The sequence below is a fragment of the Notolabrus celidotus genome, chromosome 11, assembly GCF_009762535.1.
Source record: "Notolabrus celidotus isolate fNotCel1 chromosome 11, fNotCel1.pri, whole genome shotgun sequence".
NCBI lineage: Eukaryota > Metazoa > Chordata > Actinopteri > Labriformes > Labridae > Notolabrus > Notolabrus celidotus.
The window spans coordinates 1,956,404-1,972,955 of NC_048282.1; the positions used below are offsets into that span (position 1 = coordinate 1,956,404).

General features: G+C 38.8%; 1 protein-coding gene across 3 annotated transcripts in view; it reads left to right on the top strand.

Annotated features, from left to right (window-relative positions):
• Window positions 1-16,552, top strand: part of soga1 (suppressor of glucose, autophagy associated 1) — a 187,879-nt gene that overhangs the window by 115,354 nt on the left and 55,973 nt on the right. For all 3 annotated transcript variants that reach the window (XM_034696867.1, XM_034696865.1, XM_034696866.1), the window contains exons 5-9: window positions 5,391-5,453; window positions 12,115-12,282; window positions 12,911-13,064; window positions 13,939-14,494; window positions 14,948-15,245. In XM_034696867.1, the coding sequence (XP_034552758.1) occupies window positions 5,391-5,453; window positions 12,115-12,282; window positions 12,911-13,064; window positions 13,939-14,494; window positions 14,948-15,245 (1,239 nt within the window). The remainder of the gene's footprint in view (window positions 1-5,390; window positions 5,454-12,114; window positions 12,283-12,910; window positions 13,065-13,938; window positions 14,495-14,947; window positions 15,246-16,552) is intronic.

The window sequence follows — 16,552 nt, forward strand, 5'->3', positions numbered from 1 at the left end:
TAAGGCTACGAAGTTAGAACAGAAATCTGTATTTTGGGTGTGGACTTAAGCCTGATTTATACATCTGCGTCGAATCAACGGAGGAGCCTCCGCCGGGGGTCTGCGAAGCTCCTGTACCTACATAGAGGCCTACGCATGTAGCTGACAAGCACCTCCTCCAAAATGTAACTACACGTAGAATCAACACGGACCACAAGCACATCGTCCGTGTATTTCACCTCCTCCTCTCTATTCTTCATGTAATCATTTCTATATGATAAACAGCAACATGTATCAGCTGTAGATTAACAGAACACGCTCTGAATCTCTGTGGAAAAGTAAACAGAGATCATGGCGGGCGGGAAGCAGGCGACCGACTATCGGAGAGACCACACTGCCCTCTAGTGTTTAGGAGGAGAATTGCTGCGCGACACAGACACATCGACGCACAAGTAGGTGGTGCTCATGTCAGCGTCAGCCCCTGCTGCATAGGGGAGACACAGAAGTTTAAATCAGCCTTTAGCCTAATGGTTAAAGGTGACATAACCCGCATTTTTTCATCAATATATATTGGTCTAAGAGGTCCCCAAAACATGTCTTTAAAGTTTATGCTCAAAAAAACACTTTGAAATCAGATTTTGGTCTGCCTGAAAAACCCTCTTCTTCAGCCCTGCTCAGAACACTCTGTTTTCCCTCTGACCACGCCCCCTCAGGAAGTGGATGTGCCTCGGCTCTCCAGCACGTTGATCTAATGTTTACATGTTGGCTGAATATACACGGCTGCTCACAGACCCGCGTTACTTCAACCCTCTGAATCTGATCCAGAATCTGATCCTGACGGAGAGGCGCCTGCAGCAGGACCTTTCTGAACCATTGGTCACAGATTTAGTGTTTCTTGTTGTTTTATTTGTCAGTATGTAGACGTGTGTCTTGGTACACAGCTACTAACATGTAGCTAAGTGGCTATGCTAACTAGCGCTAGCACTTATCCATGATAAATAAAAATCATCCACTAGATCTTCAAATCTGCAGACGTGGGGAGTAAAACCGACCTCTGCCAGAAAGGCAGCAGGACCTTTCTGAAGGATTGCTCACAGATTCTGTGTTACTTGTTGTTTTATTTTTCAGTATGTCGACGTGTGTCTTGGTACACAGCTACAGCTACAGCTACAGCTACAGCTACAGCTACAGCTACAGCTACAGCTACAGCTACAGCTACAGCTACAGCTACAGCTACAGCTACAGCTACAGCTACGACATGTAGCTATGCTAACTAGCGCTAGCACTTTTCCATGGAAAATAAAAATCATCCACTAGATCTTCAAATCTGCGTGGGACGTGGGGAGTAAAACCGACCTTTGTGTTTATTAAGACAGCCTACAACTAGCATGCCTCCCTCCTAAGCTCCTTGTTAGCACACATTTGTGCAGGGAATGAAAAACAGAGGAGGGGTTGAGTTGTATTTTATACAGTCTATGGGCTGAACAAGCTCCGAGCTCTGACTCCGTGACAGACCGGATATTGTTGTTACGTAACAAAAACACTGAAGTCTGAAACGGCTGGTTTCACAAACATTTACAGAAAGGTGGAGAAATCAGAACAGGGGCAGAATGGATTTTTTTCATTCTCGGGGGGTTTGTAGACATGCCAGGGACACATATTTCAGGTAGAGAACCATTAAAAAGTCAATTTTGCATGATATGTCACCTTTAAGTTATGTGCCCATATAGTGGACAGCCCGGGTTAAGTTCCATTAGAAATAGTCTGCTCCTTAATAGTTCCAGACCACTCAAAGTGCTCCTACTCTACATATTACATTCATCCTTTCACACACACACAAACAAACACACACACACACACACACACACACACACACACACACACACACACACACACACACACACACACACACACACACACACATACGCGGAGGAGACTACCTAAAGTGCTATGAGTGCTCATCAGTAATAATCACATTCACACACTGATGGCGTATACCTTCAGGAGCAACTTAAGGTTCAGTGTCTTGCTCGATGCCCCCCTTGACATGTAGACTTCAGGAGATGAGGATCAAACTGCAAACCATTCAGCTGACCCTGTAAGTTTTGACAGTAATCAAGTCTCCCTCCAATATAAGTGCAACTTTTTCGTAGATTTTAAAACAACAAAGAAAAGATTCATCTTAATGTGGGATTGTACTTTCTGTCATTACAGCCCCAATTCCCCAAAGAGTTGGGACACTGTGTAAAATGTGTAAATAATGGAAACGGAACTTGATGGTTTTGCAAATCAATTAAACTGTATATTTAATCAAAAACTGTTCAAATGCTAGGTATCAGATTCTAAAAATTATAATTGTTTTTGGAAAGTATATGCCGCTGCCCTGGCGGTCTAAGCTCGCCCCATGTACCAAGGTTCTAGTCTTTGTTGCAGAGGTGGACTCTTGGCTTTGACCATTTGCTGCATGTCTTCCCCCGCTCTCTACTCCCCAAACTTCCTGTCTCTCTTCAGCTGTCTGAACAATAAAGGTGAAGTTGGGCCAGGTGCAAGTCTATGAGTGTGTTTCCTCTCTTCTTCTTTAAACAACACTCGATAATTGGCGATAAATTAACAGTTAAAACACACATCTATCTTTCGCCCTCAAAGGCTTATCAGAATCAGAAATACTTTATTTATCCCAGGGAGGGAAATCAGCATTACAGAGCTCTTATAAACAATATGTAAGAAAGTTAGATATTAATAGAAGAAGGAATAGAAAAAATTAAATAGAAAAAATAAAATAGAAAAAATAAAATAGAAAAAATAAAATAAAATAGAATAGAATAGAATAAAATACATATAATAGAATAAAATGAAATATAATAAAATAAAATAAAGTGAAATGAAATGAAATAAAATAGAATAAAATAAAATAAAATAGAATATAACAAAACAGAATAAAATAAAAATGAAATTAATTGAATAAAAAGAAATAAAATAAAATGAAATAGAATAGAATAGAATAGAATAGAATAGAATAGAATAGAATAAAGATCAAATAAAATAAAGTAGAATAACATCAAATAAAGATAAAATAAAATAATATAGAATAAAATAAAATAATATAGAATAAAATACAATAATACTTAAGTATATACAGAAGCACAGAATAGTTGGTTGCAAACTTAAAACATAATTTGTCCAATCAGTCAACTTTTTCTCTTCCTTTCAGTTCTGGTGTTGCTCATTATGCAAATGAAACATGTGATTCTCACCGTGATTAGCGCCCTCTTTTAAGTCTTGCATGAATTAACTTCCAGTTTCACATGGAAGCCTCTTCTTTAACTAAACGCTGCTCAGCTAAAAGCCTGATTCAATAGTACCGACATCCGTTCAACCTCCAGCCAGAATCAATGTTTCCATTATAAGGCGGGATTATTGATCAGCTGGTTTAAAGCCATTAATAGACTGTTTGCATCCTGATAAACTGATGTTAAAGTGGGTTAGGAGAGAGAGAGAGAGGGAGGGAGAGAGAGGAGAGAAGAGGGGAGGAATAACTGGAGATGAAAAATTAAAAGGTTGGGGAGTAGCCAAAAAGCGTGATGGAGGAAAGAGAAGGATGAGGGAGTGGAGAATAGAAACAGGGGAGATGAGGGAGGGACAGGGGGAAGACAAATCAGACAAATAAGAAAACATCCGTCATGCAAACAATGCAGTGCAACTCTGCATGTGCACATCGAGAGGCGCTGTCATGGTCAAAGGTTCAACTGTGTGAATGATTTTCTCTGAGAGGGTGAAGTCAAGATTTAAGATAAAGAATTAAAGAGACGGAAAGAGGTGTTATTTCACATTTCTGTCCTCCTGTCATCCCTCTTTCTTTCATCTGTCCCTCCGTCTCTCTCTTTGTTGTTGCCGGTTCATTGCAGAGTAGCTTGTTTCCATGGAAACGGACTGAGCCAGATGAGCTGAGCTGCTTGCACTGCAGTGTGTGTGTGTGTGTGTGTGTGTGTGTGTGTGTATTTTAATAGTCTAGAATGATGATTTATGAGAGCCTAATTCACTGGTCAGACACTTGGATGAGCAGAGGATTGTGTGTGTGTGTGTGTGTGAGTGTGTGTAACTATCAGCACATGTTTTTGTTCATAACATCTACATCTTTGTTCTCTTAATTCTTCCCTTTCTGCCTCTACCTGCTCCCTCTCCTCCCCTCTCTCTGTTTTTCCTCTTACACTCTCACGTTTCAGCTTTAGTTTCATCCTCCCATCAGTGTCTCCATCGTGAACATGATCACAGACAATCAACATCAGCAAAGCAGTGCAACAAAATGTGGGAGAGGAGCTGTCACATGACGTAACATGTTAGAGTGAGGACAAAAATTGGCCTTGATGAATTAGATTAGGTGTTTTTCAACTAGAGGGACTTTACCCCTGAACTACTTGCGTTTCGACCGGTGGACCCAGGGTCTAAATTTAGTTCCGGGGTAGATAATCTCCTCCCTAAAAAGCCCTGCTAGGGGTAATTATTTTCAAAGGTCCCGGGACTTTCAGGGGGCAGGGCCTGCAATGCTGAACGTGTCTGATTGGTAGATTAACCACAGTGTTTTTATTCCTCCCTCCGTCCACAATAACATCACACACATCTGTGATTCACTTGATTTCTCTTTCTTTCATTAGTTTTTATTTGTTCTATCTTTTTTGTATGTGTGTGTACTTTTCAAAAGAAGAAGCTGTGATTCTCTTGATTTAGCAGCTTGTAACAGTAGTCTTCTCTCAGCCCACCGTGAATGCGTCTCTCCCGGTGTTACAGTTTTAAAAGTGACCCTGTAAACTGGAGACCTTCAGCTGAACGTGTCAGTGTTTGTGGAGTTTACACAGCTGTTGAAACACAGAGGGAGTTCCTGGGAATGCAAACTAGTTTAGTTTTTATTAAGATTTCAAAATATCCTCATCAGATCTGTTTTTGTATGTGTGTCTCATTCACCCATTCATACCCATTCACTCACTGATGGTAGAGGCTGCTAAAGTAAGGGGCCATCAGTATTAACCGATCTCATTCACACACCTCTGAACACCAGAGAGAGCTATTTGGTTCAGTGTCTTGCTCAAGGACACTTTGGCATGTGACTGCCGGAGCTGGGATCAAACCGCCAACCTTCCGATTGATAGACGACCGACTCTACCCACTGAGCCACAGCCGGCCCCCGTATTTTACCCTCACTCACCCCGGGTTTATTTAAGTGTAATTGTGTGAAAAGAGACAGGCTTTTTTTTTGTTTTGTATCCCACCGCTCTTCTCCACTGCAGGTCATTTCCTCACTCGGCCTGTTTTGTGTTCAACAAGATCCAATCATCCTCCGTCTTATTGAAACACTGCTCAGTTGATGCAGTGTCACGTCTTCCTAATGAGACTCTGTTTGTGTCTCTCTGTTTCAGAACTCCCAGAAGAAACGAGGAGCACGACCCAACAACAAGCCTGACAAGAAGCTTGCCCCACAGGTAACACACACACACACACACACACACACACACACACACACACTGCTATGTTCACAGTTCAACAAATCAATAAGAAGCTAACCCTTAAAACAAACCTGTAGAGGGAGTGACATTTAAAAAAAACACACACAAATTGGTACGTCAAGCCAGAGTGAGAGGTTCTAAATTGAAGATGGGATTAAGGTAAACAGAGATAGGAACTGACTGTCTGCACAAGATCTGTCCATGTGATGGATGGACATAATAATCCTCCATAACCGTGTTAGTGTTTCTGTTGTATCTGTTATTGTTCTGCTATAAATATCAGTCTTCTAGTAGCTTTTGGCGACAGCATCACCCAAGACAGTTGTCATCCCTCTAGAAATGGGATTGATTGGACTGTGCAGAAAGTGACAAAAGACCAGAAAACATGGAGGAGGTGGAGACCTGCACCACTTCCATTTATAAAGAATAGTTAAACATTGCTTTTTTAAAGTTCAGCTTCTTACTCTTCAAAGAAATATTTGGTTGTTGTTATTTTATAAACATTGCTAAACATACATAATTAGATGGAAACATTGTAAGTCAATTATATTTTTTCATCCGTTATGTCTCACCATCAGTTAAAGCTCTAAGTCAGCATATTGAGCTCAAATATTTGGTTCAGATAATATGGGGCACCATTTGTAAAGTTGTGCTCATCAAAAATAACACCAAGAATTCTTCATTTTAAGCTCTGAAAAGTCTTAAAAATGTGGGACTTTTTAAAAGTCAAATTTTTATCACATTAAGAGCAATTAGGTGACCCTTTTCCACATTTAATCACATTTAACATTTAGATTTAACATTTAGATTTAACATTTAGATTCAACATTTAACATTAAGGTTTAACAGAACAACAGTAAGATTTAACAATTAACGTTTAGATTTAACATTTATAATTTAACATTAAGAGTCAACAATCAGCATTTAAATTTAACAATCAACATTTAGATTTAACATACGGCATTTTGATTTAACATTTAACATGTAGATTTAACAATCAACATTTAGATTTAGATTTAACATTTAACATGTAGATTTAACCGTCAACAATTTACATCTAGATTTAACCTTTAACATTTGGATTCAACATTTAACATTAAGATTTAACAAGAACAACATTAAGATTTAACATTTAACATTAAGATTTAACAATCAACAATTAAATTTTACAATCAACATTTAGATTTAACATATGGCATTTTAATTTAACATTTAACATGTAGATTTAACAATCAACATTTAGATTTAGATTTAACATTTTACATGTAGATTTAACCATCAACAATTTACATCTAGATTTAACCTTTAACATTTGGATTCAACATTTAACATTAAGATTTAACAAGAACAACATTCAGATTTAACATTTAACATTAAGATTTAACAAGAACAACATTAAGATTTAACATTTAACATTAAGATTTAACAATCAACAATTACATTTAACAATCAACATTTAGATTTAACATATGGCATTTTAATTTAACATTTAACATGTAGATTTAACAATCAACATTTAGATTTAGATTTAACATTTAACATGTAGATTTAACCATCAACAATTTACATCTAGATTTAACCTTTAACATTTAGATTCACACATTTAACATTAAGATTTAAAAAGAACAACATAAAGATTTAACATTTAACATTAAGATTTAACAATCAACAATTAAATTTAACAATCAACATTTAGATTTAACATTAAGATTTAAAAATCAACATTTAGATTTACATTTAATATTTCACATGTAGATTTAACCATCAACAATTTACATCTAGATTTAATCTTTAACATTTAGATTCAACACTTAACATTAAGATTTAACAGCAACAGTCAACATTTTGATTTAACATTAAGATTTAAAAATCAACATTTAGATTTAACATCAAACATGTAGATTTAACAATTTACATTTAGATTTAACAATTAGCATTAAGATTCAACAATCAACATTTAAATTTAACAATCAACATTTAGATTTAACATATGGCATTTTAATTTAACATTTAACATGTAGATTTAACAATCAACATTTAGATTTAGATTTAACATTTAACATGTAGATTTAACCGTCAACAATTTACATTTAGATTTAACCTTTAACATTTAGATTCAACATTTAACATTAAGATTTAACAAGAACAACATTAAGATTTAACATTTAACATTAAGATTTAACAATCAACATTTAAATTTAACAATCAACATTTATATTTAACATTAAGATTTAAAAATCAACATTTAGATTTAACATTAAACATGTAGATTTAACAATTTACATCTAGATTTAACATTTTACATTTAGATTTAATAGTGATTTTAACTGAAATATATTTGTCATGACAAATTGAATTGAAAAAGATCACAAATATTGCTCTAAATGTTTCTGAAGTTTTGGAGCTGAATGTGGAGAAATGTTGCTTTTATTTTCAGTGTGAACAACTTAAAAATGCCCCCCCTTATAAAATCAAAGGTAATAAAATGATAACCTTTATTTTAATTCTATGGCTAGATTCTGTCACCAAAAGGAGCCTCCTCATAAAGGACTGTTGAACTAAACTGTCTTGATCCCTTGTTGGTTCTGGGGTTAATGTATAGTGAGCAGGCAGTCATACGTAGCTTATGATTGATTCTTGATTCTTATTGGTCAAAGCCCCTAGACAACCTCTTGACAACAGAGACTAATTTTGCAGAACAAAAACAATCCCAGAGACAAGCAGCTCACACACGTTACATCGAATCAAACTGCAGGAAAGAGTTCCGGCACATTTCCCTCTGCGAGTGACACTGAGGCAAAAATGTTAAATTATCATAGGTTAACATATTTCCTAACATGAAGCTAGCTGTCTCTAGATGTTTTTCATAGCAATGGTCTGCTATCAAAATGTAGCAGTAAGATACTCCAAGGTGCTGCCTTGTAATGACCAATCAGAACTAAGGAATAGACACAGCTGTGAGGTACATTAAGATGTCATGGTGAGAAACCAATGCAGTATTTGATAAAAGACCACGACTGTCATGTTTTAAAAATGGCACATTTGATTCTCCTGTGTGTCCCTGCCTTATTGTTCATGTTTCTCTGTCTGTGTAGCTCCAGTGAGTGTGACCCATTTCCTCTGGGGTTCACACTCTTTCTGTCTGAACAAGCTGTGTGCATGTGAAGCAGATAAATCAGCAGTTTATGCATCCCCCTCACCTCCATGAAATCTGTCTATTTTCTGCTCTCTGTCTTCCCCTGCAGGTGTTTGTATTTATAATCATCCCTGCATACACAGTTCTGTTTGTGCATGGGTTTAAGATAGGACCCTGACATTTCACTGCACATCTCTACTTCCTCTTTATTCTACCTCTATTTTGTGTAGACACAGAAAGTAAGCTAACAATTCCTTAAACACACATTTCAAAGTCTTATTTTTTAGTTTTCCACACACTGTTGGAGTAACTTTGTTCCTAATGAGTGATTTAGAAGAGAAACAGACCTGGTGTTATGAGTACAGATGAAAAACCAACAGAAGTAACATGTCACTTGAAAAAGGTATTTGTGGTGAAGATAATTTTTCACCGTCTCTCCAGCTGCTGGGCTACACAAGGCCAAACTCCTCTCCAGGCCACATACCTTAAATGGCTGTAAATTCACTGGAGCTGGCCGGGCTTAATGTGGTTGGAAATGCTCCACAGGCTGTAAAATAAATAAAGCCTCAGAACTGCTGCTCAGGAATGGGTGCACAGGATCAACCAAGGTCAGCAGTAGTGAGAGTTTGGGATGAAAGAAAAGGTTCATTAATGACTGAAAAGGGTTTTCATGAAACAAAGTCAGCAACATGAGGAATATACTCTGATTGGGTTATACAAAGTTAAGGTGTGAGCCTTGAGAAAAAGGGTCAGAAAAGCTTGTTAACATGAAAACTTTACCTGTTAAACTTTAATCTGCACCTTCTTTTCTTAAACCAAAAAACAAGACAGCAAGTTTACATGAACACAACAAAGACAGCAGTCGCCAACTCACACATCTACAGAAGAGGATTAGGGCCACTGAAAAATCCAAACAAAATTATGGTCCAATATATTTTTTAAATTAATATTCTGAGAAAAAAGTCAGAGTGCTGAGAATAAATTCAGAATTCAGATTAATCTGAGAATTCTGACTTCAATCTGAGAATTCTGACTGTAATCTGAGAATTCTGACTGTAATCAGAGAATTCTGACTGTAATCTGAGAATTCTGACTGTAATCTGAGAATTCTGACTGTAATCTGAGAATTCTCACTTCAATCTGAGAATTCTGACTTCAATCTGAGAATTCTGACTTCAATCTGAGAATTCTGACTTCAGTCTGAAAATTCTGACTGTAATCTGAGAATTCTGACTACAAACTGAGAATTCTGACTGTAATCTGAGAATTCTGACTGTAATCTGAGAATTCTGACTTCAATCTGAGAATTCTGACTGTAATCTGAGAATTCTGACTTCAATCTGAGAATTCTGACTTCAATCTGAAAATTCTGACTGTAATCTGAGAATTCTTTTATCACATACTGTTGTCTCTAATATTAAATCTGTTTTATTGTTGTTGCATTTGTCCATAAATAAAATATATTATTAGTATTATTATAGTTATTATTTTTATTATTATTGTTTCATTATTATAATTATTATAATAATAATAATAATAATAATAATAATTATTATTATTATTACTACTATTTTATTATTATTGTTATTGTTATTATTATTATCATTATTATTATTATTATTATTATTATTGTTGTTACTATTATTACTACTATTTTATTATTATTGTTATTATTATTGAATTATTATTAATATTATTATTAATATTATTATTATTCATAATAGTATTATTATTATTATTGTTGTTGTTACTATTATTACTACTATTTTATTATTATTGTTATTATTATTGAATTATTATTATTATTATTATTATTACTATTCATAATAGTATTGTTATTATTATTATTATTATTATTATTATTACTATTCATAATAGTATTGTTATTATTATTATTATTATTATTATTATTATTATTATTATTATTATTACTATTCATAATAGTATTGTTATTATTATTAATTTTAGTTTTAAGTGAGATAATGTTAACTTTGAAAAAGAGATAACTTAAAAGCTCAATACCTTTATAGTGCACGGTTGCTACTGATAGTAAACTGGGTAGCCTTTATGTCAGTGCAATTACAAAAAAAAGTAACTTTGGGTTTTTATTTTCATACATGGGCTACTGTTAGAAAAGTGGCTGTTTGATTATAAGTTGTATTTTGGGGCTTTTACGCCTTTAGTGGAGTGGATATATAAATGCTCTATCCTGCTCTAACCTGCTCTAACCTGCTCTATAGAGCAGGGAACCAAGAGAGAGAGAGAGGAGTGACACTCAGGAAAGGTTAGAACCCTGGCTGCCCACTTGAAGGCTACATCCTCTGTACATGGGGCGCATGACGTAACCAGTTAGCCAAACTGTTTCCCCAAGTTGCTGCTTTTGAAAAGTCAGAAAGTTTAATTATTTATGTTGCAGGTTTAAATCAACACCCTCGTACTGATTACTTCCTATCCTTAACGTAGTGTTAGAGTAATCTGTTTGTTCAGCCATCTGTGAAATATTTCAATCTTTCAGTTCTGTATTTTCAAAGCAGAGGACTGAGTGAATATTCTGTTCAGAAAGCAGATCAAATCTGAGGCAAACCACTAATGAGTGTGTTTCCTGGAGTTCCTCTGTGTCCTGCCTTGTTTTGTAAAAGCCGCACAAGGAACAAACACAGCAGGCCTCTGATTTCAACATTTGGCAGCTGAAAGCGGCAAGTTAGTCAGAAACCTCTTTGTCATTATCTTTTGTGTTTCCCTGTTTTAAGCACTTTTAAAAGCCAGTTTATTTCAGAATAGCTGCAGTGCTGTAATGGGCTGTGGCTTCTGTTCAAACGTCTGAAGGCACAAAGTGAAATGCATGCTGTAATTGTCAGGGATGATCGATGAGGTTTAAAAGGATACACGAGTCAATAAAAAGATGTGACCTTTGAACTTGAGGCATCTAGATAGAAACATTCGAGGATGTAGAGCTTCCATGCATGAATGCTCTGACTGGTTAGCTTGTTGTATATGTTCGAGTGTGTCTCTGCAGTTCCCATCACTCCCAAAACTCCCTTTCCAATGCCCACTTTCCCCCTCAGTTTGCAGCTTTATCTTCTCTTTCTGTTCATCTCTTAATAACCTAAAGAGCTGATTAAAGTGGCCTGTTTCCTTTAAGTGTCTCTTGTCTGAGCTGTAGTGTGACAGTTCAGGTTAGACACCATATCTACTCTCCGTCTAAGCTGAAGGAACAATTGTGTCTTTTTCTCTCAGTGTTTCCTCATTTTGTCATCCAACACCCTTCTTTTACTCTGAATATCACAACCTGCTCACTTCAGGAAATTACCTAAATTTACAAAAATAAAACCACTCTCAAAGATGAACCTTTCATTTAGTCTTGAATAAAGGACTGTGGGTTGTGAGTGCACCCTCCATGATATGAAACTCTGTGTGCATGTCAGCATCCCTGTGATGCAGCAGTTTCTGTAACAATGTCACCTCAGGGCTCTCTCTTCTCATTCTGTCCCGTCACTGCAGGAGGACAGCTCTGACTTAAAGTGTCAGCTCCACTTTGCTAAGGAGGAATCAGCCCTGATGTGCAAGAAGCTGACCAAGCTGGTGAAGGACAGCGAGGCCATGAAGGAGGAGCTGGCCAAGTACAGGTCGCTGTACGGAGACGTCAACGCCTCGCTCACCGTGGAGGAGGTGAGAGGGAGGATGTAAAGAGCAAGATTCAGTTTAATACAGGAGCAAAAAGTTGGTCATTGTCAGGTGGTGATTAATGAGCAAATTACCCGGGACAAATTAGTGGGCTGTGAACAAGGCCATGAAACAAGAGCTTGTTGAGTAGAGATCACTGGATGGAAAAACAATAAGCTAACTCCCAAAGAGGGGGAAGAGAGAAGCTCTTGATCTCATATTTTGAGCCATGAAACAGTCATCAGAAAACCTAAACTCAACATTTCCAGCTTTTTAAAGTATTCAGCTCTGAGTCATTAAATGTGTTTCAGAGCTGCAAACGGTGCCACAAGGCTATTATGGTGGTTATGGTTTGTACAATCACACCACGTCTGCCAGACACGCCTGGGAAAACTCTACAAAGTGTAATAGTGCTGGGTTAGAAGCAGCTGTATGACATTTATCAACTCTCTCACATCTGAAGGACTAATGCTCAAAACAAAAATCACAGCAAACTGGATATTTAATAACTTCCCTCTTTCTTATCAGATGTAAGCATATTTTAATTTGAATGATAATCATGTAATATTCAGGACAGATCCCGACACAGTCTGAAAAGTATCATGAATTAACAACCCCTCGATCCTCACACCAGGTCGCTGACTCACCCCACACCCGGGAGGCAGAGATCAGAGTCCACCTGAAGCTGGTGGAGGAGGAGGCCAACCTGCTGAGCAGACGTATTGTGGAGCTGGAGGTGGAGAACAGGGGACTCCGAGCTGAGATGGACGACATGAAGGGACCACAAGGTACTTTATTTAAACTCAGGAAGTCTCTTAAAAACCTTAGAATTAGCAGATGGACTCGTTTCTCTTGAGGTGATATAAAAAACCACAAGATGCATTTTTCATGTTATTTATTGATCGTGGCATGTGTGGTGTCAGAGAGTGAACAGTGCTCATCTTCATAGCTGGACTCTTGAGTTTAAGATTAAATAATGAGTTGGGCAAAGTAGCTAGCTTTGCTCTAAAAGTTGTGTGTGTGTGTGTTCACCCACAAACGCTTGATAAAAACAAGTACTGGAAAGATCTTATACTGACTGTGATGTGATATCAGCAATACATGTTTAATATTTTACATGTTTCTTCTTCTGCGTATTATTTTATTCATTTGAAGTATAACTTCTCAATATTTAGACCTGTCTGCATCATTGAAGCAAATCTAAGTCTTTTCAAATTATGCTATTCCACTCCTTGTTCATATATAAACAGTCTGTATCACTAACTAATATTAAGCTAGCACTAAATGAGTTAGCAGCAAGTTAGCTTAGCTGAGCTCAAACACTGGAAACATGGAGGAAGAGGTCTAACTGATTTTGTTTTGCAGGAAGTCCTTTCATTGTTGTGAGAAAGCCGAGCAACAAGAAAAGTTATCTTTGGACAGACCATTGCTCCCTTCTGTCCCTTCAATCTGTTTGCTAAGCTAAGCTAATTTGCTCCTGTGACTGTTTCATACTCTGCCTGCAGATATGTAATGGTCTACTCTTATCTATTAACCATGATTAGCTCTTCAGTCTCCCTTTACATGTGTGAGACATTCAAATACAGTTTATTATTTCATACTCTCACATTGATTCTAGTTCTGACTAAACCTCCTGACCTTTGGTTGTTTCCCTTCCTCTAGACGTTCCTCAAGAACTTTCAGGTGTTGGGACAGGTGTTGGTCTAGGAGGGGCCTTGGTACTTGGGGGAGGAGCTTCATCTGAAAACGTCATGGAGCTCCAGAGACACCTCCAGTTCGTGGAGGAGGAGGCGGAGCTCCTGAGGAGGTCTCTCATTGAGATGGAGGAACAGAACAAACTCCTGATGAATGAGATTAACCGCTTCAAATCTGAACTCCCACCGCCAACGTCCACACTGTCATCCAACTCATTAGCATCACTGACAGACGGGCTGCTCAACGACAGCCCGGTGCACTCCATTCAGGAAGGGGCGGTGCTTATCAGCACCGACGCCCCAGCCCAGGAGGAGGAGCTCAGACTGGCGAGGTTACAGATTGGAGAACTGGGCGGGAAGGTGAAGAAGCTTCAGTACGAGAACCGAGTGCTTCTGTCCAACCTGCAGCGCTGCGATTTGGCCTCCTACCATGCTCCCTCTTCCTCCTCATCGTCCTCTTCACTAAGACTGGCTCTGGAGACTGACGCAGAAGCTGGAGACTCGGCCGAGTGCCTCCCTACCAGGTAACACTATATTTATACTTAATGTGGTTCCATGGTATTCTATTTAAAATCCTTCAGTGAGAGAACTTGTCGTAGCAACTCAACACATTCAATGACGACCTGAGGACTAAGCCCCTAAAAGGTCCAGTGTACATTATAGACAAAAATAAACCTCAGTTAATACATAGTTAGGTACATTTTGCTCCCATTGATTCTATCAGAGCACATACTGTACTGTACAAACTCTAAAGATGCCACTTTTAGGCACAGCAGGGTCAGTGTAGTTCCTCCTCTGGGGACCACAGACGTTCAAATTAGACTTTTTGCTGCAGAGGCATCAGAAAAACCTGTGAACCCAAATTATTCATACATTTTCCTCAAAGTTAGACTTTTAGGATGAACTGTCATCCCAACATTAAGGCACAGACAAAAAGATAAGAGGTGGTAAACATTGTGGTTCTGTTTTCCCATCAGCCCACCTCACCGCAAAGAGCCGGTCGGGGGTGAGAATGAGGCCAATGACATCAAGGAACAGAAAAAGAACATCGAGGACAACACTTACGCAACAACCTTACTCCCGGAGTGCCTGGGGCAGAAGGACCATGATGCCTTGCTGGCCATGAGGGACCAGGCTCGTTTGGTTTCCACTGCGATACAGCTCCTGACCTCCCCCGAGTCTAACTGCCTCTCTTCCTCGCCATCCATCTATCACAAGGTCTGCAACGAGGCAGCCGAGCCGTGTGACCTGGAGAAACCTCAGCCACACAGCCAGGTACCCGTCCTGTCTTCAGAGCACGGTCCTTCACAGCCCGTCAGATCAAACCTTTTATTTACTTTGCTGCCAGCTCAGGTATTTATATTAAATATACTGGAGCCATTAACGTCTCATGTGATATATTACAACAGTAGGCCTTCAGTTAGGTATAATCCTTTGATTGGCTGATTTGATTAATAGAATCATTGAAATGTCAGGAAATGTTAAAACACTATCCATCCATTCTCTTCACTGCTCGGTCCGTTCTGGGTCGCGGGGGGTTGGAGCCTGTCCCAGCTGTCATTGGGCATTACAAGTAAGGGGTTGGGGTCTTGTCTCACCCTGTCGGGATTCTTTTTCCCATAACAACCTGCTAACCATACATGGTGGTGGATTCTTCTCTGCCTGTTGCAGTGGATTGAAAATGAATCACATTTTGCAGGACTCGTGACTTGAGTTGGACTCGAGCACTGATGACTCGTGACTTGACTTGGACTCGAGCGCTGATGACTCGTGACTTGACTTGGACTGGAGCGCTGATGACTCGTGACTTGACTTGGACTTGAGCACTGATGACTCATGACTTGACTTGGACTCGAGCGCTGATGACTCATGACTTGAGTTGGACTCGAGCGCTGATGACTCATGACTTGAGTTGGACTCGAGCGCTGATGACTCATGACTTGACTTGGACTCGAGCGCTGATGACTCATGACTTGACTTGGACTCGAGCGCTGATGACTCGTGACCTGACTTGGACTCGAGCACTGATGACTCGTGACTTGACTTGGACTCAAGCACTGATGACTCGTGACTTGACTTGGACTCGAGCACTGATGACTTGTGACTTGAGTTGGACTCGAGCACTGATGACTCGTGACTTGAGTTGGACTCGAGCGCTGATGACTCGTGACTTGACTTGGACTCGAGCAATGATGACTCGTGACTTGACTTGGACTGGAGCGCTGATGACTCATGACTTGAGTTGGACTCGAGCACTGATGACTCGGGACTTGAGTTGGACTCGAGCGCTGATGACTCGTGACTTGACTTGGACTCGAGCACTGATAACTCGTGACTTGACTTGGACTCGAGCGCTGATGACTCGTGACTTGACTTGGACTCGAGCGCTGATGACTCGTGACTTGACTTGGACTTGAGCACTGATGACTCATGACTTGAGTTGGACTCGAGCACTGATGACTCGTGACTTGACTTGGACTCGAGCGCTGATGACTCGTGACTTGACTTGGACTGGAGCGCTGATGACTCGTGACTTGACTTGGACTCGAGCACTGATGACTCATGACTTGACTTGGACTCGA